At 37.9% G+C, this 25,782-nt stretch overlaps 1 protein-coding gene across 7 annotated transcripts in view; it reads right to left on the bottom strand.

Annotated features, from left to right (window-relative positions):
• Positions 1-320: 320 nt before the first annotated feature.
• The window catches only part of adgrb1a (adhesion G protein-coupled receptor B1a), a 176,973-nt gene continuing 151,511 nt past the window's right edge, over positions 321-25,782 (bottom strand). For 3 of the 7 annotated variants that reach the window (XM_028016652.1, XM_028016653.1, XM_028016651.1), the window contains 8 exons: positions 22,458-22,556; positions 14,068-14,239; positions 12,768-12,863; positions 12,641-12,680; positions 10,202-10,863; positions 7,475-7,510; positions 7,098-7,256; positions 321-1,879 (listed from right to left, as the gene is read on the bottom strand). In XM_028016652.1, coding sequence (XP_027872453.1) covers positions 1,685-1,879; positions 7,098-7,256; positions 7,475-7,510; positions 10,202-10,863; positions 12,641-12,680; positions 12,768-12,863; positions 14,068-14,239; positions 22,458-22,556 — 1,459 coding nt within the window. In that variant the 3' untranslated portion in view covers positions 321-1,684. Of the gene's footprint in view, positions 1,880-7,097; positions 7,257-7,474; positions 7,511-10,201; positions 10,864-12,640; positions 12,681-12,767; positions 12,864-14,067; positions 14,240-22,102; positions 22,193-22,457; positions 22,557-25,782 lie in introns of all 7 variants that reach the window. The other 4 variants (XM_028016656.1, XM_028016655.1, XM_028016654.1 and 1 more) reach the window with 3 other exon arrangements.

The following is a 25,782-nucleotide window of genomic DNA, read 5'->3' on the forward strand; positions in this document are numbered from 1 at the left end:
AATTTATTGGCATCTATAAAATACAATGATAACACATTAACATGAGTTGTGTGTATTTTTTCTAAATAAAGTGCAAAAAATTACCATTTGAGACCAAATAAAAAATATTGAGGTAGAGTTGAGAAACTATAATACAAAAGAAATGGAATCTGAAACTAAAGTATAGATGTTAACACACTGGTATCGACCCAATATTTATACTTTGGTATCGATATAATTGATATATTGGATCGATCCGCCCACCTCATGGAAACTGAAAAGTTTTAGAGGTCTGAATACTTTAGCAAGGCACCTTTATCATCAGGGAGCAGACATAAAGATTAATTATATAGATATGCTTTTATTAGAAATAAGACACATTCATATTGTGCTCTGAAAACTGTACATCAACAAAAAAGCAGTACTGGGAAAATAAAAAGGGGGGGGAAGGGGTGCGTGACCTGGAGATGGGTAGGGGGGGAGGATCTGTTTTGGAGGTAAGGATGGCTTCATGGGGATATGGGGGTGGGGCGACAGAGAAACACAGATCTGAATGACTCAGTGGTGATATCAAAACACACAGTTACATAGCGATACAGAACACTTGTAGTCCAGTACCCTGATGAGTCAGGGGAGAGGGTGCTGGGGGGGAGCTTATCAGTATCAGAATAATCATGTTCATATTCATAATAATGAGAACAACTATCCTCAAGCACAGTAAGAAAGATATTTATAGGCTAAAATCCATTCTGTAGAACTCTGTCGAAATAATTACAATGCTATACATCAGGACTCCAGGTGAGCCTTGTGCTTTCCCTCTTTGCAGCTTGCACGCACACACACCGCCTGATGATCTCATTGGATGTCATCATCGTCGACCAATGAGTCAAATATAAGTAGAGCGCGTACTAATAATGCGCTTCTCAGGGCACACACACACACAACCCCCCCCCCCTCCCCCCCACACACAGGGTCCTTTCGGTTCACTTTTCCAGACTGCCAACATGTTAAGCTTTGTTATTCTCAGGGTGTCTTTACTTTATGAACCCCAAGTAGCCAGGCTCCCACTGAATGATACGGGCCAATCAGAGCCAGCAGCCCACACATGCCCACCACAGTCTCTGAACTCTCCCTGCTTTTTGTCCTCCGTCAGGTCACAGTCTTGTTGACCTCGGCATGCTCCAATCACTGTGCCCAGATCGGTACTGAGGAGCGGGTTGGGTCCGGTCCAGGTCCTTAAACCCAGCTTAGTGTCACTGAGAGGCAACTGAAGCTGAGCTTTACATCAGCCTCCATCAGGACAGCCTCAATATTAGCCAAGAGACACATCAGGATTATTACATGGTAACAGTTGAATACAGGGGGAGCATAACTATGCTGTTTAGAACATCTGGATGATGCACACGTAGAAGCACGCCGTCTCTTGTTATGAGTCAGCTCACTGTTGTCCAGACAGTCCACTTTTCCGCCACAATAAAGTATCAAATGAAACAAAAAGAGATGCCATGTTCCTCTTCGCTCCAAACTCCAATTTCCAACCCTGTGAATCTAGTCCTCAGCCCTTCTCCAATTTATGTCCCTGCAGAGGAGTCTACTTCATTTTGTGTTGACCATGGCAGTGTGCATGAGGGTGCGTGTGTGTGAGTGTGTGGTGACAACACTGAAGATGGCAGGGAGCAGCAGGGTGTGAGGCCTTGGTCAGAGGTCACACTTCCGTCTGCAGGTCCATGATCTCCTGACCCACCAGGGGGATGGTGGCGCTGCTCTTCTCCCACTCCACTGTCTGCAGCTCCAGGGGCGATGCCGCCACCGCTTCCAGCTCCTTCCTCACCCAGGAAGGGGGCGAGTGGGGTTTGCGGATGCCCTCCCATCCCCTCTTACTGGGGGTCTGCTGCTTGTCCTGCAGAAAAGGACACAATAAGAGAACTCGCTTTTTTTTATTTTAGTTTTTTTTATTTGAGAAACATTTGAATAAAGCAGAAGTGGCCAACTCCAGCATCCCAGAGCTGGCGTCCTGCATGTCTCAGATGTGTCTCTTTTGGAGCATAGTTAAAGTAATGACTGAATCTGGTTCTCAGCATGTCATAAGGTGCTGTAGATGAATCATTCATTTGGTTCAGGTGGGAAAGAAGAAAACAGGCAGGTTGTCGGCTCCTGTACACTGATGGTGGCCTGAAAGTTACTTCATAATATAAAATTACATCAACTTAAGGTTTCTACTTTAATTCTTATGGAAAGTGCAAGAAGACTGAATGGATTTCAGTGGATTTTATGGTTTTTTGCTTTTTGTAACTAAATGTTTCAGATTATCTCACAAATTTTACCATCAGACAAAGGTAACCTTTCAGAAAAGAAAAAGAAAAACATTTGCAAATATTTTATTTATTAAAGGAAAATAAATATCTACACCAACCTGGGGCAATATATTGTGGACTATAGAAATTCAGGAACAGATGAAAAACAAAGTCAATAACGTCTATCAATTTGGAAAGCCGTTTGTAACGGTTCAGGATTCCAGAGAACCTAATTGAGATCGGCTAAGTGAGCACAGAGGAGGCTAAAGCAGCGACTCGTCCAGCAGGTCTCACACAGCTGCTACATGCTATTGCTTTTACAAATTATTCACGATCAACACACATTATGACTTTATTTCTTTTCTTACAGTAACCCCAATGAAATACTGCTGATCAAAGGAAACACAAAGGCCCTTCTCACAACCCCCCAAATCCCTTTTTATTTTCTCCCAGACTGTTGGGCAACTCTGTGGAGAGACAACATCAAAGTGGATTTTGTTTCCCTTTTTTGGGAGGTTTGAGTAACAGGACACTGTTCCAAACGGTGGAACTACTGGTTTTCACAAATACCAAGGTTGGTTTCTATATGGAATTTAACTTTGGCTTTTTCCCCAATAAAAGAAAGAATAATCTGAAAACAGGATTTTATTTTTAACTCAGGTTGTCTTGACTGATGGTGGCAAGGAAGCAAAAACAGAAGAAACCTGTTAAGAGGCAAATACTTCTCACAGCACCATAAACCCATTAACCCATTTAGCAATACTGTCAGACAGGATAATAAATGCATCTTATCTTAATGAAAATGGTGGTTATGGAAATTATAAAAAAAAAACCAACAACAACAACCCCCCCCCCCTTTTTTTTTTTTTACAGTGAATCAACTAAAATATGAATAATAAGAAAAGCATATGTGCTTTCCAGTAAAGGAGCTCAATGCAAGCATGAAGTGGCATGAATGTCCCCCCCCTCCAAACCTCCTTTTTCCTTGTAGAGTCAATTCAACGAAATTCTACAAGTGACGTAATAAATTGGTTGAAACAGGAGAAGCAGAGAGGCACTGCTGGTTGTTTGGCTGCTGGTGTCATTAAGCATAATGACTATGGGCTCCTTGCAGGTTTGTAGAGCCCTAAAAGCTCAGGGCGTCAGTGGGGTCACACTTCTAACACATCGGTTCCACAACAAATATAAGAATGTTTAATATGTTGTTTTGATTTCATGTTGTCTATACAGTGTAGAGATATTTAGCATAACATTATGTCCTACAGTACTTGCTAGTGTGTTGGAGCAACTCTGTGGTGAAACTCCTTGAAGTTCTGGAAGAGGATTGGTTTGTTTGTCCACAACATCCCAGAGAAGTTGAGTTGGCCTGAGATCTTAATTTGCTGATATTCTGACACCTTTCTGTCAGAATCTTCTTTAATACTCTGAGCTACACTCCCTCAACTGGGCCTGCCTTCATTCCTCATGTGCCTCAATGGGCCTTCATGAAGCTCCATTAACCTTCTTTAGTAGATATGGCACACTGCAGAACACGGACACCAGACAACATCTGCAGGTTAGGAAATGTGGTCATGATCTGCTCCCTTTCAAACTTGCTCACATCCTTATGATGTTTTTCCTGCCCTAATGATTGGAGAAGATTGTACATTTCAGGAGGAACAGGGCTAGACCAAACCCTACTTCCAAGGGGAGGTGGTTGAGAGATTTTAACATAAAATCAAGAAAATTAACCCTGACCATCCTCTTATGTCAGAGGCTTTTTACAGGCTGCTACAGGAGATCTTTCCTGCCAACAGCCATCACTGACTTCAATAACTCTTTGAAGAATTTGGATTAATATGAGTTCCAACTTTTATTTTCCCTTTGGGATTAATAAAGAATTTTTGAATTTGAAGGTCTACTTGCCACAAAGCTGTTATTATGAGATAATTAGTGTCCATTCTTCTCTCAGTCATAATGTTATGCCTCATTCATGTATGATCTTAAGAATTACTCTTTAGCAGAATGATGCAGTTATTTTAAATTTTATGTTGATAGTCTAAAGTTAAAAATAAAGCTTATCTGTGAATCCTTGAGAAAATTGGCATGAAAAAGAACTGAATTTATTTCAGTATTTATATAAAATGAAAAAACTAACATACCCTTTACAAATCCAGAAAGAAAGATTAAATTAAATTTGAAACAAGGTGGGCATATACTGTATAAGGCAGTTACAATGAACAATTAATTAATTGCATGATAAAATAAGGTCAATAATTTCCATTTTGAGGATTAATATTTTTGAACGGAAACTCTTTTACAAAAACGTCATAGTCAATTTTATTTATGGCTTTGGTTGTGTGTTGTTTATACTACATTTATATTTATTGATTCTGGTTATTTTTATTATCCCTGTTAAGAGTGTGAAATGTTCTGTACAAAATTAAAGCTCATTAATCTTTAACAGAATGAACTTGCATTATTATGCCATTATCAATCTATTTCTTGAAAATGATGTCAAACAACAATATTATCATTTATTGCAATAATTTTTGAGACAATTTATGATCAAGCAAAATATATCATGACAGCAATAGTCATATATGCTTGACCCCTTGCTTTCTATGACTCCTCCAGGTCTACTCTTTTTCTTTCAGGTTTACATCCTAATCTCTTTGTTGACTTGAATGGAAGAGCTAGAGCTCACGTACACAGTTAATTTTTTTTCTTCTCTGTTCTTAAAACTGCAGAAAACTCAGAAAGGTCTTGAAGACTGTAAGTGAAGTTACCTTTTTCAAATAAAAGATATTTTAGAAAATAACATTTAACACTTCATTATTATAATAATGATAATGACAATATTTTTTTAGGTACATTTAAATTTGTTTTTTGTTAATCGCTGAATGTCCGGGCTGTGTAGAGACCTTTGGAGGGGCAGGGGCTTAAAGTTAAACAGGGGCACACTGAACAAGATCTTAAAACACCATATAGTAACATAGCTATATGTTACTATAATAACATAGTAAATTACATAGTAAATTCAAGAATAGTAAATTCTTGATAATAATCAAGAATCTAATATTTAATCGGATCATATTGTATCACTGTCATCATGTGGGGACAATGCAAAGCAAATTTGCTCTAGGTTTTCCCCAACAGGTATAATGTTGCTTTTTCTGATGCTGTCAGAGATGGAGGGCTGTGTAGACTGTAGTTGTTAAACAGACCAGAGGAGAGATTAAGTTTGTTATGAAATAAGTAAATTCACTGCTATTTTACTAAATAAACCCTAATAATATCCCAGTGTTTAATCTCCATAGCAACCTGGCTGCAGACTGCTTTAAAGATCAAAAAAGCTCAGAGGGGTTAACTCTACATATTTTTCAATGTTAGCACCTCAGAGATCTAGAATTGTAAGACTGAGAGATAAATTATTTTCATTAGATTTTGTCATTCAACAAGGTCTTGAGAAACATCCATGCATTGAAGTTTAGCTGATTACTACAGCAGTGTTTTCATAGGTCTGCCTAAAAAAATCTATCAGACTTCTACTGAAGGTCTAGGGCCGATATAAATGCTTGAATTGTAACACAGACCACAGATCTAAAACTTTAGCATTTGTTTATTAAGAAACAATAAGTATTTAACAATACTATTAAATTTTATTTAATGGTTTCATCAGATATAAATTAAAAAATAAATTGTACATTTAGGATTTAATTCTAAAGTTTACTTTGTAAAATGCACAGAATCATCTTGATAGTTTGGTTGTTGTCTTACCATGGCTACAATCTGAAGCTATCTGTAATCTTTGTGTTTGGACTTGGTTTGTTTACAAATACATCACAGCAAATAATAGCCAAAAATCAGTGGTTGATTTTAAGCTTGGCCAATTAACCTGGTCCCTCTCTCACAGACTTCACTAAATCTGTATTTAAAAAACTGTTAGTGATGTTGATGTTCTTAGCAGGAAGCAAGGACCCTAAATCAGATTCTGACTAAGGCCCCATATTTACATAGGGTCGGCCCTGAATGAAGAGGTAGTTGCTGCTCTGCACATCTCCGTTAGATGCGAGAAACTAATAGGGAGTTTTTATTTATGAGACACTAGCACTGACAGACCTTCAGGCTTTTTTGTTTCATGACTATTGGGCCACAGAGACTGTATCGGTTGCCTGGGTTTTATTTTTATTTTGTCAATCTGTCAGGAGTGATGTGAACCCACCTGGTAGTAATGTTAGGTTAAGAGAGCTAACAGTGAGCAGGCGGTACCGGGGCTTTGAGGTGCGTTCTGTAGAAAACCTCAGAGGCCTTCAGATAACATCTGTATTCAGCCTGTGTAAATACTGCAGGATGCTATAGATGAACTGAAGGGGCAACTGCTTCTAACCTGTGGATGTGTCAAATTAAAAGGGGCAGTTTAAGAACATTTGCCACACTTTTCAGATTTTTTATTGTTTTGAAATAGATTTGTTTATATTTAAAAACCATGCCTTTTCCTCTCTTTCCCTACTTACACACTGTTCAATAATAAAAAACATCTTAATAAATTTCTACTGGCAGGTTGTGGTTGTTATATGACAAAATGAAAAACGCTATAATCAGATCTCCACACTCAGCATTTGGTATTAATGATAGTGCTACATATGCTCACCCACAGCTTGAAGCCACCGTTCATTTTTTCCGATTCTAACACAGAACAATAAACCACCATATTTCGAACCAAGGCATTGACAGTTAAACAGGAGAGCTAATGTCAGTGTTAATTTGTGCTAATGGTTAGAGGGAAAGGGAAACATTCAGTATAGCAGAGGGGAAGGAGCAGAATAAAATTAAACTGTTTACACTCATGTTGGTCTTGTCGCTGCCGGTAGAGGACACACTCCATCTTTTGGCAGCTTTGGCATCAACAGGTGGAGACTCTCTATCCTTGTCTGCACTTTGAATCTTCCTGTTCAGGTCCTGAAACATGTCCTGGTGCCGTTTCCGGGTGTGCATTATTTTCTACACAGGAACATCGCACGTTACGTACAAGTTTAATAGAACAGACTACCATCAGTTCTATGTCTGCTTTCTCTGCACATTAAACGTTCCTACTCTGCACAATACTATCAGTTCTGGAAATAAATGTAGTTTAAAAAGGTAGAAGTCTTTAAAACAGACATCTGGCTTTTTGGTGTAAGTTTCAGAATCTCTATAGGAAGCAAAGAAACTACAATTACCTCAAAGTCAAGCTCTGCATAGCGTGATTTTCGTCTCTGGGGGGGAGATGAGACAGAGAGATTAAAATTCCTTCTAGATATTGGAGGCCTTGTGAGCAGAAATACTCAAGTGTTTAATAGTGGAGCTCCACATGAACCGCTTTAGAAAAGGTCTTCCTGGGCTTAGGAGGAGTGAGTCATGGGGGACGAAGCGAGCTCTGCTGTTGGTTATTCAGACCCTGCTGGCACGAGTTTTCAATAAACAGCTTGTGACCGAATGACCTTTAGGTCAGCTGTCCCTGAGAGCTGAAGGAAGGCCTGACCTTCAGGTTGCCCGTTTCCTCTGGCAGCTGCTGCCTCACACGCCATTATGGAAGTGTGTTTTGCCCCGGAGTGAAAAGACACCAGCAGGCAGATGTCTGAGCCACTTTGTGCTGATCGGCGTGGCGTCTCATCCACATGCTGCTGTCTGTAGCGCTAGCTCACAGAGAACTAACCTTTTTACAGATGCTCCTCTAACATGGGCCCAGAGAAGCTTCTCATTATCAGTGGAAGCAAGCAGCTGTGGTATGCATCAGCTCGGAGATGACCGAAGTGATGAAAACGTGAAATGTTTTGACAGCAATTAATGATACTTCTAAGTATTGGAATGATTATTCAGTTTAATAATGTTTGCCTCATATGGTGATCATAGCTGGGAATCCTTTCTCATGCCAACGCTGTGTTGGTTAAAAGAGGCACAATAAATTATTCCAGAAAGCAATTATAGAACTTAATTGTTCCTTCAGCTGCTTGTATTAATGATTAGTTTATGTTTAATAACAGATGCTGCATCATTCATGACTGATGCAGGAGAAACAATAACTTGGTTAAAGTTAAATGTTGATTTCTCTGGATTATGAGGCAAAGAAAATGAAAAAAATGTGATGAAAGGATGATATTTACAGTGTTTACATTATAAATCTTGCATATTATCATCGTATTTTATTGAACTAACCCCATCAGACCAACAGAATCATTCTGAACACTCCAAGCATTTGGTCCACTGATCCCATCTGAAGATTTTACATAGTCATTCAAAAAGCTTATGACAATAAAAATATAAAAACAATGTCTCATTTCCACATTCATGTGTGTTCAGTCAGGATTTCAGTATAATCTGCTGATTATATGCCTTCCTCATAAAGTACATGTCTTTTCTTTCTATAGAAGTGATATTTCATCACATTTACATGTCTAACTGGATTAAGAGGAATATATAAATCTTCTGGTCCTTACAAGGTTACTAAAGCCAGTTCACTCTATCAGAAGTAGAAGCACATCCACCAGATGTCATTATTGTTCCAGTGCTGCTTCATATTTAGCTCCATCTATTTTTAAATCAAGTCCAACCAGCATGATACTGCCACCACCATGTTTCAACCTGTGGGGGAGAGGCCTCTTTTTTAATATAAAAAAAAACAAACAACAAAAAAAAAAAACACCTGAAGGGCTGTAACCCTAACAGTTTCTATTGTGCTTATTAATGCATATCAAGGAGTATTTGGTATTTGAACTATTAAAAGCATTTGGAGAGCAGGTCTCAAGTATCCACAGGTTTGATCTACCTCCTGGAGCTTCTGGTCCTTAACCTCCAGAATTACCAGACAGAGTTATTGGAATGTTGCTCCACCCACCCGATGTGCCGTAGCCGCCTATCCAACTCTGGATGAACAGAACCTCTGAATGTTCTGTGACTTTACAGACACATCTGAAGAAAACCTCACAAACATTAACAGAACAACGTCTGTTAGTGGGACCAACGTCTGAATGATCAGAAGTAAAGAACAGACTGCTACAGCTGTTCTCTTATATCTACATAACAGATATAAAGCAGTCCATAATAAATAACAATTTCAAGCATCTACTGTTGAAAACCCATGAAGGAGCTTGGTCTGTCAGGGATTCTGGGTTTCCCAAAGTAATAAATAGAACTTCATGTCTGTACGGCTAAAATTAAATCATATTCCCTGTTTGTGCCAGAGTCTTGGTTCTGAAAGGACTTCCAGGTGATAGGTTTAGCAACACACCTGCATGTGGAAATGATACATTACTGTCTCCTTAAGAGAATTGTTTTACATCTGTCTACATTGCATGCCTGGTTGTTGTTTTGATGGGGCTGGCATTGTTCTTATGAGTAATTAAGTTAGCACTTAATAACAGAATGATAAAAAATCCCCCACTGTTTCCAAAACTGGGAAGTCGTACTTAAAATGTAAATTAGATCTCATGACTTTATCAATAAATTTAACTGATAAGACAAACAAATCTAATGTCAAATCTACTTTTATTATTTACTCTATTATACTGTTCATAAAAACAAAATCTTACTAAGTAACTTTGGTCTTGTTTCAAGTGCAAATATCTAAGCACACTTGAAATAAGACACAACTAACTTACAAGTAACTTTTCAGCAAGAACAAGGAGTTTGAAATCAATAATTCCTTATATTGGTGGAAAGGTACTAGTTCCATTGGGAACTATAACATGGGAAAACATTTTGTTAGATTTTATGTTTTTGCAGTTAATAATACACCCGTTTCATTTACACAAGGTGTTCCACATGTTGTGGAAATGGAATCATCATTATTTTGTACACGGTGTAATACATAAAACAGTTTAATCACTGGCATCTTAAGTCTTACAGGAAGTGGAAATAAATTTGTTCTCTGAGTCTATCTGAAATCCGTCCAGGTCCGGTGGTCTTACCTCCAATGAGCTCATGGACAGTGTGGAGATGGTTTCACTCTTGGACATCACCCCGGAGTTGCCAGAGTCGCCTGCATCTGCCAAGCTGCTTGTTGTCTGCGAGTCTCTAGGCATGTTGTGCAGGTTGTGAGCTGGTGAGTCTCTGTCAGTACACGACACACTGACCTGGTCAGTAGGAAGGCTCTTGAGCCCAAAGCCAGGGACTGGCTCTCCAGCAGTAGAGTTGGCCAGATGGATGAGCCTGCTCTGAGGGAGCTGTTCCATGGTGATGTTATACTTGCTGGTCGGATCATCTTTCCCCTTGGCGGTCTTCAGGGTACCTGTGTTGTTAGCCGGTAGGATGACGTACCCTGGGCCTTTGCTGGTGCTGTCTGAGCTGCTGCCCTCCCCATTCCCTCGGGGCAGTTCTCCGTCCAGCTGCTTGAAGAGCTCACCATCACAGATGTAGATGGATTTGGCGCCGGGGAGCTCGGTGCTGATCCCCTTTGCAGCACCTTTCTCCCGGCGCAGAGTGAGGGTGTGGCTGGAGTAGTCGGCCACATTCTGGAGGTGAACCTTGGTCATGCTGGCTGGCATTGTGTTAAAGTTGGATCCTTTCTGAAGGGTGAGGGTCCCGGCAGAAGCCTTGTCTTCCCCCTGGAGAGACGAGCGCTTCGCTGTGCCTGGAGACCAAACATAGATGAAGGATAAACTTCCCCACCTAATACTTCAACGATCAATGAACCTTCATCACATTCCACTGAAACAAAGGAGTTAAAAGATTAAGTTTTATATTACATTAATTAAATACAGAATATAAAGTGGTACAAGTCTTTATTATTGTGCATCAATATTGTTTAGTTCATCTTTGGGCTTTGACTGGGCCACTCCAACACATTCCCATGTGTTGGATTGTGTCCTGCTCTGTCTCAGTTTTGATCCTCTTAGAGCTTCTAAAAGGTCCAGAACTTAGTCTAGTAACTCTTCCCAGCTGCTTCTGCTGAAGAAGAGTACCACCACAGCATAATGGTGCCATCAGCATGTTTTCCCATGGGGACGTTATATTCTAGGTGATATGTATGGTAGTTTTCACATTGCAGTTTCTATTTAGGAAGAAGCAGCTCAACTCTGATCCCATCTGAGCAGAGCAGGATCTTCCACATTTGTAGTATTGTCTACATAACTTTGATATAAAGTTTGCAGTTTGATTTTCCTCTTTTTACTCTTTCAATAACAGCCAGATTTATGCAGTGTACCAAGATGAGCTGTGAATCTCAGTAGCTCCTCCAGAGTTATCACTAGCTGATCAACACATCAACCAGTTCTGAAGTCCTTCCACTGGCTCCCTCTAACTCAGAGAATAGACTTTAAAATACTTATGTTAGTTTATAAATCCCCAAATGGTTTAGTACCACAATACATTAATACTGCTGCTGTTGTATCAATCTTCCAGACCTCTCAGGTTCTGGTTCCAGGGATGCAGAGCAGATGTCGAGAAGCAGCATTCAGCTTCTATCCACCACAAATCTGGAACAAACTTCCAGAAAACTGCAAAACAGCTGAAACACTGACTTCCTTTAAATCTAGAGTAAAAACCTACATGTTTTAGTCCATTTCTTCTGTCTGCTCCTCTTTAAGATGAACTTTCTGGACCAGCAGCCTCTCCTTGCTTAATGTTGCTTTCTTCTGTTATTAAAGCCTTACTTTATTAAAATCATCTTCTGCTGCTTACTCCTTATCCAAACAATGCAGTTGGAATGTTTCTTTTTTTTACAGGCTATATGATTTTAAATATAAATAAATAAATTAAATAAGCATAAAATATTCTTAGCATATTATAACCTGGGGTATTTCATAAAACGTTTAGGTTACTAAAATGCCTTAGACAATGCTTCAAACTAATTTCAAACTAGGGACCACAGGGACTCTGTGGTCCCTCTTCCTGTTTGACTTCTCCAAAGAAAAACAAAAACAGCAATCGTGTCTCTTGTCACTTTTCCATCAGGTTTTCTCTGCAGCTCAGTAGCTTTTCTGCTCCAGATGCTGCTCCTAATATTCCGTCTAATGTTAAAATCAGACTCCTGCTCTCAGCAGATTTAAGAGCAGAGCCCATATCTGATGCAGCGCTACCAGAAGGGACTTCATTATACAGCAGCAGATTAGGAGACACTCAGGCGGCCATGCTTATCTGCATTTAACTGCTCAGCACATGTCCAATCTACTTCCATTCGCCATGATTTAACTGTGGCACACAGCAGTCAAGCTGGATCTCTTGTTGAAACACTTCCCTGAGAAAAGGAAGTTATTATGACTGTTTGACACAAGTGCTTCACATCTGTTCCAAGAACACAGAGGAACCTGCAGCAGTCAAAACAGACAGATGAGCCACACAGGAACAGCTGTCCCTAAAGCTGAATAAAAGACAAACAACAAATGAAACATATCAAACAGGAAACTTACCGGATCTGCAAGCCATATCCACGTCTTTTTCAAAGTCAGTCTGAGGATAAAAAATAGCACATGTACTGACTGTGAATGTCAGACTGCTTCTTGGAAAGAACAAAAAAACAAGATGGCTGATGCTTACCATGAGCTGAGCATGGCCATTTTGAAAAGATCCACCTGAATCTCCATTAGTGTCTTCCTGCCGATCCACCACTCGACACTTGACCGCTTCCTGAACCTGCAGGAAACCATGGGAGCAGAGGTCACTCAGAACAGGACAAATACTAGCAGCACAGATACAGAGGGACAGGCAGGAGATTTTAATAACTGAGCCACATCAGGCCAGACAACCTAAACCAGGGGTGCCCAAAGTCAGTCCTCAAGGGCTGACTTTGGGCACCCCTGACATCCTGCATGTTTTAGGTCTCTCTCTGGTTTAACGCACCTGGATCCAATGATGGCTTGTTAGAAGGCCTAAGAAGAACATTGACATAAGTTTGTTACTACCACCAGGGAGAGAACTAAATCATGCAGGATGCCGGCCCTCGAGGACCGACTTTGGGCACCCCTGACCTAAACCTTCTAGTTTAGATAACAAAACATTTTACCATTTAGGTCCAGATGTAATGGGGAATATTTGCAGGGATTGTTCAGTTCACCTCTACAAAGCTTCTGCGTCATATGACCTACTGTAACCTGACAACTATCAATGTAGAGCACAGGTATCAAACTCCAGTCCTCAAGGGCCGGTGTGCTGCAGTTTTTAGATGTGCCACAAGTACAAAACACTGGAATGAAATGGCTTAATTACCTCCTTCTTGTGTAGATAAGTTCTCCAGAGCCTTGCTAATGGTCTAATTATTCTACTCAGGTGTGGTGCAGCAGAGGCACATCTAAAAGTTGCAGGACACCAGTCCTTGAGGACTGGAGTTTGACACCCCTGGTGTAGAGTGCTGCTGAAACAGTAGTCATTCATTCTCTAGGTGTGAAGTGAAGAACACTAGGTTTTTCAAAACCAAAAGCTAGTGTTTATGAAGAATGAAAACACTTTTTCCTCTAGGTTTTCTCCGCACAAAACGTACTATAACATGTTATATCCTGAAATATCAATAAGCCATATAAAATCAGAATAGAAATGCTAATTTTAGCCTAGCGCTTCAGTGAACTGCAGCACATAAAAAACAAAAGCATCAAGATTTCATTTGGTTGAAGAATCACACTAATGTAATACTGATGAAAGATATTGTGTTACTGCATTTTAAAGCTACTGTGGTTTCAACAATTAATTTTAATGAAGTACACACACTTAAACCCACTAATTGAAGTCTGCTAGTTTGGTGGTCCAGTTCAGTTCTCAGACTGATGATAGACCTCAAAATACAGTAATATCGTATTTCACAAATATTACATTAGCAATAACTCTGGGCGATCATGTTGGGTACCTCTCTGCGCAGGATGCAGTGAACCATTACGATAACAAAACCTTCCAGAGAATCAAACACAGCGAAAAGAATCTGGAAGAGGGCAGAACGCCGGTCAGTGATGGCCAGGACAGCAGACATCCATGTGAGGGCCAAGAGAGGCAAAACCACACAGGAGCTCCACAGTGACGCCCTGCAGGACATGAAGAGAATTACAGTCACAGTGTGACTACGCAAAGCAAAAGCTAGGACTACATAGGTTTTCTACCTAATGTACTACTGACATTTTATTACGTAGTTAAGATTAGTTTACTTTCATAAAGATCAGTCTAAAACAAAAATTATTGAAATAAATAAGGTTACTCTCTTTTACAAAGGTAAAACAGGAAATAATATGAATAACAATATTTTGTTCTTCAGTAACTATCTAGGCTGTAAATAGAAGTTCTTACCCATGCAAAAATATATTCATTTCTTTAACTACCACATCATCCATTGTATAAGTATATAAATACATATATGTTTCTAAATTACATTTCTCACATGCATGTATATTTAAGATGGTTTAGTCAAACCACATAGGATTTAGTGCCACAGGAAAGAGAGGGAAGGAGCGAGGGTGAGGGTGGAGGTCAAAATAAAAGATGTGGAATGAGGCTGAAACAGAATGTAAAGACAAACACAGGAGGCAGAGCAGGACAGAGAGAAAGAGAGTCTGAGCTGAGGAAATGTTGTTCCTGCCTTTCTCTGCTTGTTTATGTTTCTGACTGATCCCATTTGTTCTAATGAGAGTATTAGAGATAAACTGTTCTCAGTACAAGTGTTCTGAAATGAACTGAGCATAATCAGCACTTTCACTTTTAATTACATAATATCCAGAGGTGGAAAAAGTACTCAGCTAACAGTGTAGCACAAGCAGTGACAGCAGAATCTTTCTAATTAATCCATAGCAAAGCAAAGGAAACTAGATGAAAAAAGGCCTGATATTCCAAATAACCGCTCCTATCATTCTAATCAGTTGACAGTTTGGACTTAGGCTGGTAAATTCATTATCTTCATTCGATATATTTTCAATAACAGCTAATTACATATGTCTATATGTTTTCTGTGCAATATTTCTATGATTTTACTAACTGCCCACTAGTGTTAACCAAGGAAAGAGTTTATAGGAAAAAAAAAAGAAAAAAAAAATCAATCTTAACCAACTGAAGTTTGTGAGCTAATAAAACTTAAAGCTGTCACCAATTTATGACACTTAAGAATAAAGAGCACACAAAAAGAAAAGAGGACAGTACAATGTATGCACTGTGTGAATTTCGTCCTCATTTATTAATGGCAATACAGTGAACCCTCGTTTTTCGCGGGGGTTGCGTTCCGATAAGAACCCGTGATAGGCATAATCCGTGAAGTAGTTACCTTTATTTTTTACAGTTATTATACAGTATAATTAAATACTCTACATCAAAACCAAAGAACAAAAACTGTTTTCAAGCCTAAGCATTTTTTTAAACAAATAGAACGCTTTCTTACAAATAACTACAGCAAAATAATCATTTTAATCATCAATACAAAGTACAGTAGGACAAACTGTCCTCTGACTGTGACGCTGCAGCCTGACTCCGCTCTCCAGAGGCTTTTTCTCCTGAAGCTTGTGGTGCAGGTGTGTTTTTTCGAGAGAAGAACATAGTTATCGGTAGTTGTTGTCGCTCTCTTTTCTTCTGGGCAAAAATATTTGCCAAAATTTGCCAAGCTGTATTACGTACATTTAAATACCTCAACGCTATTAGCACACAGGTAGAGAAGAAGCGCGGAGACTGTTTAGCCAATCAGGACGCAGAACACAATGCACTGTGAAAAAAAAAACTGCACAAAAAACTCCACGAAGCAGCGAGGCCATGAAAGGTGAACCGCGTTATAGCGAGGGTTCACTGTAGCTCAACTTTTTATATTATTGTTATATGTAACAAGTCTAGCCTGTAGAACAAAATATTATATTACAAGTCTTTTAAGGTGATGAGATCCTCATCTGAAAAAGTTCAGTCTACTATGAAATAATATTTGATATACATATGTATACATTTATAAACAACAGCTAAAAGTTTGGACACACATTCTCATCCAAAGTTATTTGAAATTTACCTTCTGTATGTTGAATACAAAACAAAAAAGTTTTATAAATGTAGACATGAACAACGGTCATGAAAGGTCAGGTGAGCAATTTTATGTCAGTGTGGACTTGGAGTGACGCAAAGAAAATCAACTTATACTGGAGAATTATTAGTTAAACCATTGTTGTTAAACCATCCATCCATCCATTCATCCATCCGTTCATCCCTTATACCTGCTTATCCTTGCAGGGTTACCTATCTTCACGATCATTGTGGTATGTCCTGGACAGGTTAACCATCCATCCCAAGTTATAGTGAATTATATCAGATATTTTTCCTGTTCCTTAAAAATTTACAACGAAGATAAAAGAGGCAGATTGCAGGAAAGTCTAAAGCAAGGTTGCCCAAAGTCAGTCCTCGAGGGCCGGCATCCTGCATGTTTTAGTTTTTGGTGGTAGCAACAACCTTTTCAGCATGTCAATGTTCTTGACATTGACATGTCAAGAACGTTTCAAAATCTCTTTTTCGAGGTTTGAAACGGTGGCCTGTTAGCGTAGGCTTCTGGATCAAATGATGGCTCTAATGAGCCATCATTTGATCCAGGTGTTTTAAACCAGGGAGAGAACCAAAAGATGCAGGATGCAGGCCCTCAAGGACCGACTTTGGACACCCCTGGTCTAAAGGCTCCAGAAGGCTCTGACATTTAACTAGCCTAACTAAAAGATTTCAAAAGAAGAAATTAAAATTGTGGACTCGTCTGATAGCAGGATGGAGAAAACTGGAAAAATGAATGAAGCATCTAGATTAAATCTTTATAAGCAAAATTGACAAGTCTTTTTAAAGATTTTTTAAGGATGATGGTGTTTGTGATAACTAAATCTAAATGTGGGCTTAGTTTGACATTACTGATTATTGCACAAGACACTAAATACTGGAACAACATAAACACGTTGTCTTGTGAATAAGGGCTCTTTGGACTGCATACATTTTTATGCAGTGTATAAATGTGAAGTGTATATTAAGTCAATTTTATTTTTTAAGACAATTTTATTTTTTAAGACATGACCTTACTTTGCTTGTATTTTTGTTGTTGAAAATGTGCTATATAAATAAAATTACCTTTACAATTATATGCCTTACAAATATATAACTGGCATTTCATACAATGTATCTCCAGGATTAACTGAGGTGAATCACAACCATCTACAAATACCTGAAATCCAGAAAAACTTGAGATCCGCCCTAAAACTGCTTAGAACTGCCTATTTGAAAAGCTGAACACCAAGTGTGCCTTATATTCATCACTACCCTCAGTGGAAACCCTCTTGGCACAGCTGCAGAAGCTAACAAATGGCAGCATTGCCCAGGAGTTTCAGCTTTGTACTTTGTACTTTTCACATTGCGGTATTTAAGGAGTGCACATATTGTTTTCAAACCTAAGTACTCTCTCAGTGGTGGGGAGACGACTTTGTTCTGGATCAGTGGGAGGAACACTGAGAAAAGCCAATATGTTATGACATCATGATGGTTTGTGGTATTCAGCTCAGTGTCGTGCTGAATATCTGGGTTTGAATCGATCTCTGAACGTTATCAAGCTAAGACCTTACTTCTAACATTTGAACAACAGGTACTCATATCTGACACAAGATTTGGACTAACATATCTGAAAAACCCTGTTTCAGGTTCGTCTTTGTGTATGCCATTAGACCTCTGTTGCAATGCTTTCACCTTGAAATTTAAGAGAAACTATTTGAACTATTTTTTGCTCTATGGATAAATCGGGGTGGGGTATACAACAGACAATTGCTTCCAGCTGCTGAATTAAATATTGTTCAGAAAGTTTAATAAATCACACAAGAAACTGGCTCTATGAAGACCTCTGGTCTTTGATAAAGTTTTTGATAAATGATGCCCAATAGGTGGCAAGAATCTAAGGTTAACCAGTGATTGACTGGTGACAAATCAGTGACTAACCCTCGCTAATTTCAAAACTGACGTGAGAGTTAGTTTTGATGGTCAATTTTGGTCAAAAATACATCTTAGTCTAGGGTAACAATCAAAACCTGAGGTTTATCCAGGTTTTGACTTGTTTAATTTGATTTTAAAAGATAACCTAATTCCCCACTTTACACTGAGGTTCTAAATATGATATCACATACACACATGATCTGTTGGTTCAAATTTATATTAGGAATTTTCAAAGTTTCTCTAACATACCATGAACTACCAACATCTTAGGAAAAGTAGCTAAAAAACAGAAAATTTGAACATGTTGTAAGGGTTATCACAACTACAAGACTCAAATTGCTTTTTTAAAATAACAGATTGAATAATGTTGTTGGCTGGAGTCAAAGTAAATGAATTAGGTTAACAACTGATATGAGTTTATCCAGGTTTTACATTGATTTATATTGACAACCATACTGTCAAAGGAGAAGAGAATGATAAATGATCAACTTTTAACTTCGTATGTACTCCAGAGTCATTACTTTTTAAATCCCACTGAATTCAGGTGGGTTTTGTTTTTGTGAAGAGTTTTGTGACACATTTACTGACCATTCAGGATTGAGCAAAGAGAAAATGGACAAATGTTGCATTGTTTACTCTATTGACAAACTGAAGCCATGTTAATATGTACAAATGGAGAAATTGATGGGGTTCGAGCAATAAAACACATTGTTCTCAAAATGTCTTTTTGACATCTGCACAATAAATTATGACATTCATACAATATAATTACATTGTAAAAACATAAAAAAAGTGTTGTTAAAATGTGTCATGCTGTATGTATATAGTAATAATGTGATATAGTATTATATATTATATATAGTATAGTAAAGAATGTGAATATATTGTCAGTACAATGAAATTCTCAGGTTTTAATGTGATATAGCTCTAGTTTGTTTGGTTTGGGTGTCAGCTCTTTGTCTCCACTCCCTACACCAGCTGTTTTGGTTTGCTGGAGCAGAAACAATGTGAAGAAGTGGACTTAAGCGATCCCAAAGGATTCAGAAAAAAGCAACACGTATGCAAATGTAGTACAAAATGAATTCCTGAGAAAAATAATGGTGTAAATTAACCACATAATATACCAAATTAACCAGCTACTGCACTACTTGTTGATGAAAGCAACATGTTAAAATTATTTCAACTTCACAGTTACACAATAACATGATAGTCAATGACAACTGTTATGAAGGAATGAATGAATGAGTGAATGAATGAATATAGTTGATCAAACCCCAGAGGGGAAATTGACAGACCTATGTTATCACCTATGTTGTCATAGGTTGTCACAGATGTTATATGTCTCAAAATAACATAGATCTATAATTTGCTGTAGTGTTTCACCAAAGTAGAACAAACCTAATTTCTTCAATATCATTTGAAACAATATGTTATATTAATCAGTTGTTTCCTTTGTATTTAATAAGCACTAATGTCAGCAGTGTGATCCTACTCAAGTGCCAAATTAATTTGTAAAATCAAAAACACATGCACTTGTTTTCCTGCACTCTGGAAATACGAACATACAGCTCTACAGATTTACATCTATGTGTTGACAGAGATTTACAGTATATTCCATGGTCAATTTTGGTCAAAAATATATCTTAGTCTAGGGTAAAAATTCCTACTAACAACAATATTGTTAAAATATGAAAACTAAATTGCTGATCGTTCAAAATTATTGTTAATAATTCACTTCCCATGTGCATTGGAATATTGATGATCTTACTCCTCCTCCAACAACATTTTAATGTCATGTTGTTGTTTCATGATACAAAGGATTTTATCATCAACAGGACTGATGAAAGAGTAGCCTGGCCATTGCCTTGCTGAGCTTTTCTGCTCGATTAAAATCTCATTTTGCAGCTAGTCTGGGCTTTCTCCCAGTCACTTGGATTCCACCGGTAGAATTACTACTGGGACAATCAGTAAACAGAAGGAGAAGCTGTGAATGATGCTTCCACATATTGAAATACACTATTACCTGTTTTTTTCCTCTTGTATTGTGAACTGACAAAACATGTGCAAAACTGTTATCAATTTAAAAAACTTGGACAAGTTTTAAATTATACAACTTTAAATATATGGCATTCTATCTGAACAATTTAACATCTCCAGAAGTATATATATGAAGTATGTACAGAATATACTGCATAAGGTTTCAGAGTGGAATGAGAAAGTTTTTCAGTGTAATCTCAGGAGTCAGGCAGGGTTCCATTTCATGACTGTACTTCCCAATAACTTCAATCCTAATACACATGGATGCAGGACGTTCATCCTTGGAATAAGCGAAGCAGCTTATTACCTTGGCAGTGTGACAAGTAACAGACACAAAACTAGATATAGATTGTAGAATCGGAAAGGTGGCAACAGTGCTACAACAGGAGCTCCTTATATGAAGCCTCAGCCACTACCCTTTGCCAAGCTGTGCTTGTGGAACTCTACTGTCCTGTCAGCTGCAATTTATGCCTGTGACACTTGAAAAAGTACATAACTAATAAATAAAAGAAAGATTTTTTTCTTTTCACTGATGACACATGTAAAGATTTAGTTTGACAGGATAAGTATTGCGACTTGCTAATCATTGCCTTCAAACATTGCAAAGGCAAACAACAGAGCCAGACCCGAGAACAGAGGCACCATCCTAGAAGAACCAAAGAAATATCTCAAAGCTTGTGGAGACACACAAGCTGTGAAAAAATAGAGAACTGAAAGACATTCGCCACCCAAAGTGCAATTCAGCAAACAAGGACTAGGTAAGTCCACAGGAACTTTGGAGATACTCACTCTGGAGGTGTTTGACACTTTTAGTTCTGCTTTGCCTTACCTTTTGTGCTAATGGTGCTAAATCTTTGATCAGCTGATGAAAATTTGCAATTATTTGACTACTTTATTTCTTGCTACTGTTTCTAGTTGCATTTTGAAGCTCAATACACAACTTGGAATACAGTCCAACAGAAAGAAATGTGAACACTTGTGAATTTTTCCTCAGTTTTACAATATTAATCATAACTATTTTTATATTTATTTTATTTACATATTTATAAATGTAATATAATGTATTTATAATGTAATGTATAATGTACAGTACAGACCAAAAGTTTGGACACACCTTTTAATTCAATGAGTTTCCTTTATTTTCATGACTATTGACATTGTAGATTCACACTGAAGGCATCAAAACTATGAATAACACATGTGGAAATATGCACTAAACAAAAAAGTGTAAAACAACTGAAAATACCCCTTATATTCTAGTTTCTTCAAAGTAGCAACCTTTTTGCTGTGATCACTGCTTTGACACACTCTGCATTTTCTTGATGAGCTTCAAGAGGTCGTCACCTGAAATGGTTTTCACTTCATAGGTCAACCTGCCCTGTCAGGTTAATAAGTGGGATTTCTTGCCTTATAAATAGTCATGAAAATAAAGAAAACCCATTGAATTAGAAGGTGTGTCCAAACTTTTGGTCTGTACTGTATATGGTTGCTTTTCTGGACAATGGAAGCCAAAATAAAATTTAATTGAAAAGGTGTCCAAACGTTTGACTGTTGTCGGTTTTATATTGATATATGAACTAGCCTTTATCTGGAGATTTACGTTTTAACTTGAAGTTCTTATTTGCATTGAAAAAACTTGGAACGTTGATATTTGGCACATTCACATTAACTTGACAAAAAAAAAGAAAGTCTGTTGCTTATGAGTTGCCAGCATGTCAGCATACAAACTATGAGGTGAAATGATGCATTGTAATTGTTCAGGCACCCTGCATGAGACAAAAATTTTGCTATTTTGGGATATGTGTGGCTTCTAGCTTTGAATGCTTCAGATAGAAGTGGAAAACCAACCAGCTAACTCATCTAATCAAAACAAGATTTTATGCCAAAGAAGCTAATATTGGAAAATTATTTTTAAAATAAGAGTGATCAATGGAGGCACTTACGGATCACAGCAAGGCGCACACACACAAATAATTACTGTGTGTGGCTGGCCTCTCTGCAAACATGGCCTCCTTATTGACAGCTTTGTGATTCTTATGAGACAAACACACACACACACATACACACTTTCATTCAATCATTTAACACAGAAGAATAGGCAATTACATCACAGAATTAAGTTAACAGTTTTTGTATGAGGAACATATCAAAAGCCTGACTGCAAGAGCATTGCAGGAGGGGAAAAAATGGCAGAAGGATAAAGACAGAAAACGACTCAAGTGAGAAAGAAGAACGGCATACAGCAGAGGAGAGAACAGAGGTGAGAAGAGTTAAGGTAAAATAATTAGCGGGACTAACATGGCGTTACTGGTAGCTGTGGTGGAAACGTCAGCCGAAGAGATAACTCCGCACTTGGCACATTTGAGCGTCATATTGTACAGTGGCACTGTCATCTGACTGCAAAGTCAAATTAACACGCTGTAACATACACAAACAGATACAAATGCTCCTACACGTAGACTCACACAAACAGGTGCGCAAATGAGCACATGGCAGAACACTACAGACACACACACGCATTGAGTCACAGTGTTCTCGCACAGTCTCTCTCTCAGGGCTACAGACCTGCATGAGGTTTTGTGTCTCAGTGTGTGTAGATGTGAGTCTCAAAGGGACAGGGTAAGTGGGACAGGTCATGGCCCATACTGGATGTTTTGTTTTGTTTACCAAAATAAATAAATAGATAAATAAATAAAACATTATGTGATTTTTTCTTCTACAGGAAGCCAATATATTCATAATATATTATAAATTCATCCAGCATGTACCTCTGTGTTGCTTTGATTCTGGTAGTATCCTTGATAAACTTTAATTCAAAGGCCTCCAATAAACCCATCCAAAATCAACACCACAGAACAATCCTGACAGCTCATCTACTTCATCACAAACTACACATTTCCTCCGTTAAACTTAAGGCTTAAAAAATAACTGATTTCATTCGCACTGTTGGCAAATCCTGCTCCAATCCTGCTCAAATTAGATGCTTAGACAGTGAACCCCCAGTAATACTTGAGAACCCCTTTAAGAAAGGCTTAGAACTGAACATTTTAATAGTTCAAATGCCAAATATACCCTAATATGCAATAATATGCACAGATGGAAACCATCTTAAAACTGCCACAGAAGCTAACATCTACAACAGATATCAAACTCATTTTCATTTTGGGCCATATCCTAATTATAAATTTCTTCAAAGGGCCGGTCTGCATTGATAAAACCTGTTAAACTGCTAAAATATGAATAAATGGCAGGCTGAATTCAACAGGCACATCTTAAAAATAAATAATTTCAAACATATTTTTACATTAATGTAATTTGGCAGCAAACCAATAAAAACGGCTTTGGTTTGATTGATGAAGTAAACCTCGGCAACCTAGAGAGCATATAAAAAGCTATGAGTTTATGATCTAACAATTTCTCATTTTCACTGTTGGGGGTTCAGCCAATCAGAGGCAAGAAAATACAGCTCCTGGATTCACTGCTAATGCCAGCCAGTAGTGTTTCAAGTACTATCGTGCTAATTATTCCAGCTTCCCAAGTTTCATTTTCTTCTGAATATTCTAGATGCACTGTGGATCTAGAATATATGGATTATGAAAAATATGCAAATAGGCAGACTTTCCACAAATAACTTGAAGTTTTGATCAACAGAAAAATCTGGAAATAGGAGAATTTGCCAATTGTGACCCTAAATTTCTCACTGATAATGCCACATCGGATCTAACTTTTTGTTGTTGATGTGTGACAGAGTCAAAAGTTAGTAAAGGAGGAAAGAGCTCACATCATGTAAAGAGTTAATGACAGAAGCATAGCAGACCATCATGGTGTGACATATGATTGTCTGACTGCTCAACAACCGCAACTTTACACACATGCTGCGTTGTCAAGCAATATTATGTCCATAATAGGTGCGCTGTGTGATGTCACATCTTTTGCACAAGCATGTCACTTCAGGGGCGCATATTGCTCACACTGAAGTCTGATGGCAGTTGCCACCGTAAATTATAATGTAAACTACCAGAGAAAAAGAAAAAATGGATCTCGGCTAAAAATTATATTAGGTTAAATTTTAATCTGATGACCGTGGCTATGCTCTTTATGTTTTAACCGTTAAAACATAACGGTCAGTCAGTCACATGTGCAGAATGTTATTAATTCTTATGTAAAACCCAAGTTACTGCAAGTGAAAACATGCAAACAGTATTTAATTAAAAAAAGAAAAAAGAAATCACAATTGATTTTTGCTAGAAGTGCCATTTCTAACATAAGGACAAGTCAGCTGTTAAACATGCACCAGAGGTAGTGCTATTAAAAAGCTATTTGAGCTTTTTAAGCAACACAGTTTCTCTGGACTGAAGAATACACCAGCAAAAAGTGTCTGTTTGGCTGATATTTAATAAAACATGAGAGCTGATTACTTTGATATAGTATTTACTAATCCAAACAGAGATCTTCATCTATACACATAACATGACAATAAAAGCGAGGTTAGACTAAAACTAAATGGGAGGATAGCTTAAAAAAACATCACTTGCTACAAAGTTTGTGGAGAGTTGTTTGTTGAGAAAGAAACATGTTTTACTTTTATTGTCTGGACATCCTGTTTCATATTTAACTTGATAATGGATTTTGACTTCAATGTTCAGGAACAGTGAGAGCTGACCTCATGATGCAGATAGCGCTATGCACACAGTAGGTAGGAGGAGGGCTTCAGTGACCTTCACTGAGTTTGATTCTTCACTAACATTTCACTGATGTTTGCCTGGTCACTGTACGACAGAATAAACATGAAGCTAATTGTTTAATTTTTAACATTTTGTTCCGTATTTGAAGTCAGGATCACTATTTGATTTGTTATTGCAATCAGGCTGTAACATTGAGATTCCCAGCTCAATACGATAGAACTTTTATTCATCAGGCTCTTCTGTGGAACCAACTCCCAGCTTTAGTCCACGAGGCAGACACCCTGTCTACCTTTGAGACTAGGCTTAAAACTTTATTTTTTATTAATGCTTAGCATTAGACTGGCTTAGGCTATTCTGAGCTATCACTGTAGTTATTCTTCAATAGGCTTGGGATACTGGAGAACAAATTGACCACTTTTTCTCACTTTCTTCTTTTACTACTCTCCAACTTGAATTATTTGCTATAATTTCGACTTAACTTTTTGTTTTCTATCTAAAAGAAACAAAGAAGCAACACCTGGTCTGGCATTCTGATTGGCTGTGGTACGTTTCAGGAGAAGGGCATCAAGTGAGATAATACACTAATTATCTCATTAACTAATTGTTCTTCTCCTGCTATTAACTTTTTACTTATAATGAACATCAAAAATAATCCAGCATCAGTTTGTCTGTTTCTTTTTGTCTGCTTTTATTGTGCAACTTTGCATTAAAAGTGTCATTATTTACCAAATGACACTTCAGTTGTAAACATTTACGAAGACTTCTTCAACTGGAATATATCCACAATTGAATTGAAATGATTTTTTGTAAAGTTTGTTGTGAATTGGTACTAAATAAAGTGATTTTTTTTTTTTAAAAAGAGAAAAAAAGGCAAGTCAAATACATTCATACGTATGTCAATAATCAATGGAACAGTGCATCTTCTTTCAGTCCTCAAG

Source organism: Xiphophorus couchianus, chromosome 5 (genome assembly GCF_001444195.1).
Source record: "Xiphophorus couchianus chromosome 5, X_couchianus-1.0, whole genome shotgun sequence".
NCBI classification, from domain to species: Eukaryota; Metazoa; Chordata; class Actinopteri; order Cyprinodontiformes; family Poeciliidae; genus Xiphophorus; species Xiphophorus couchianus.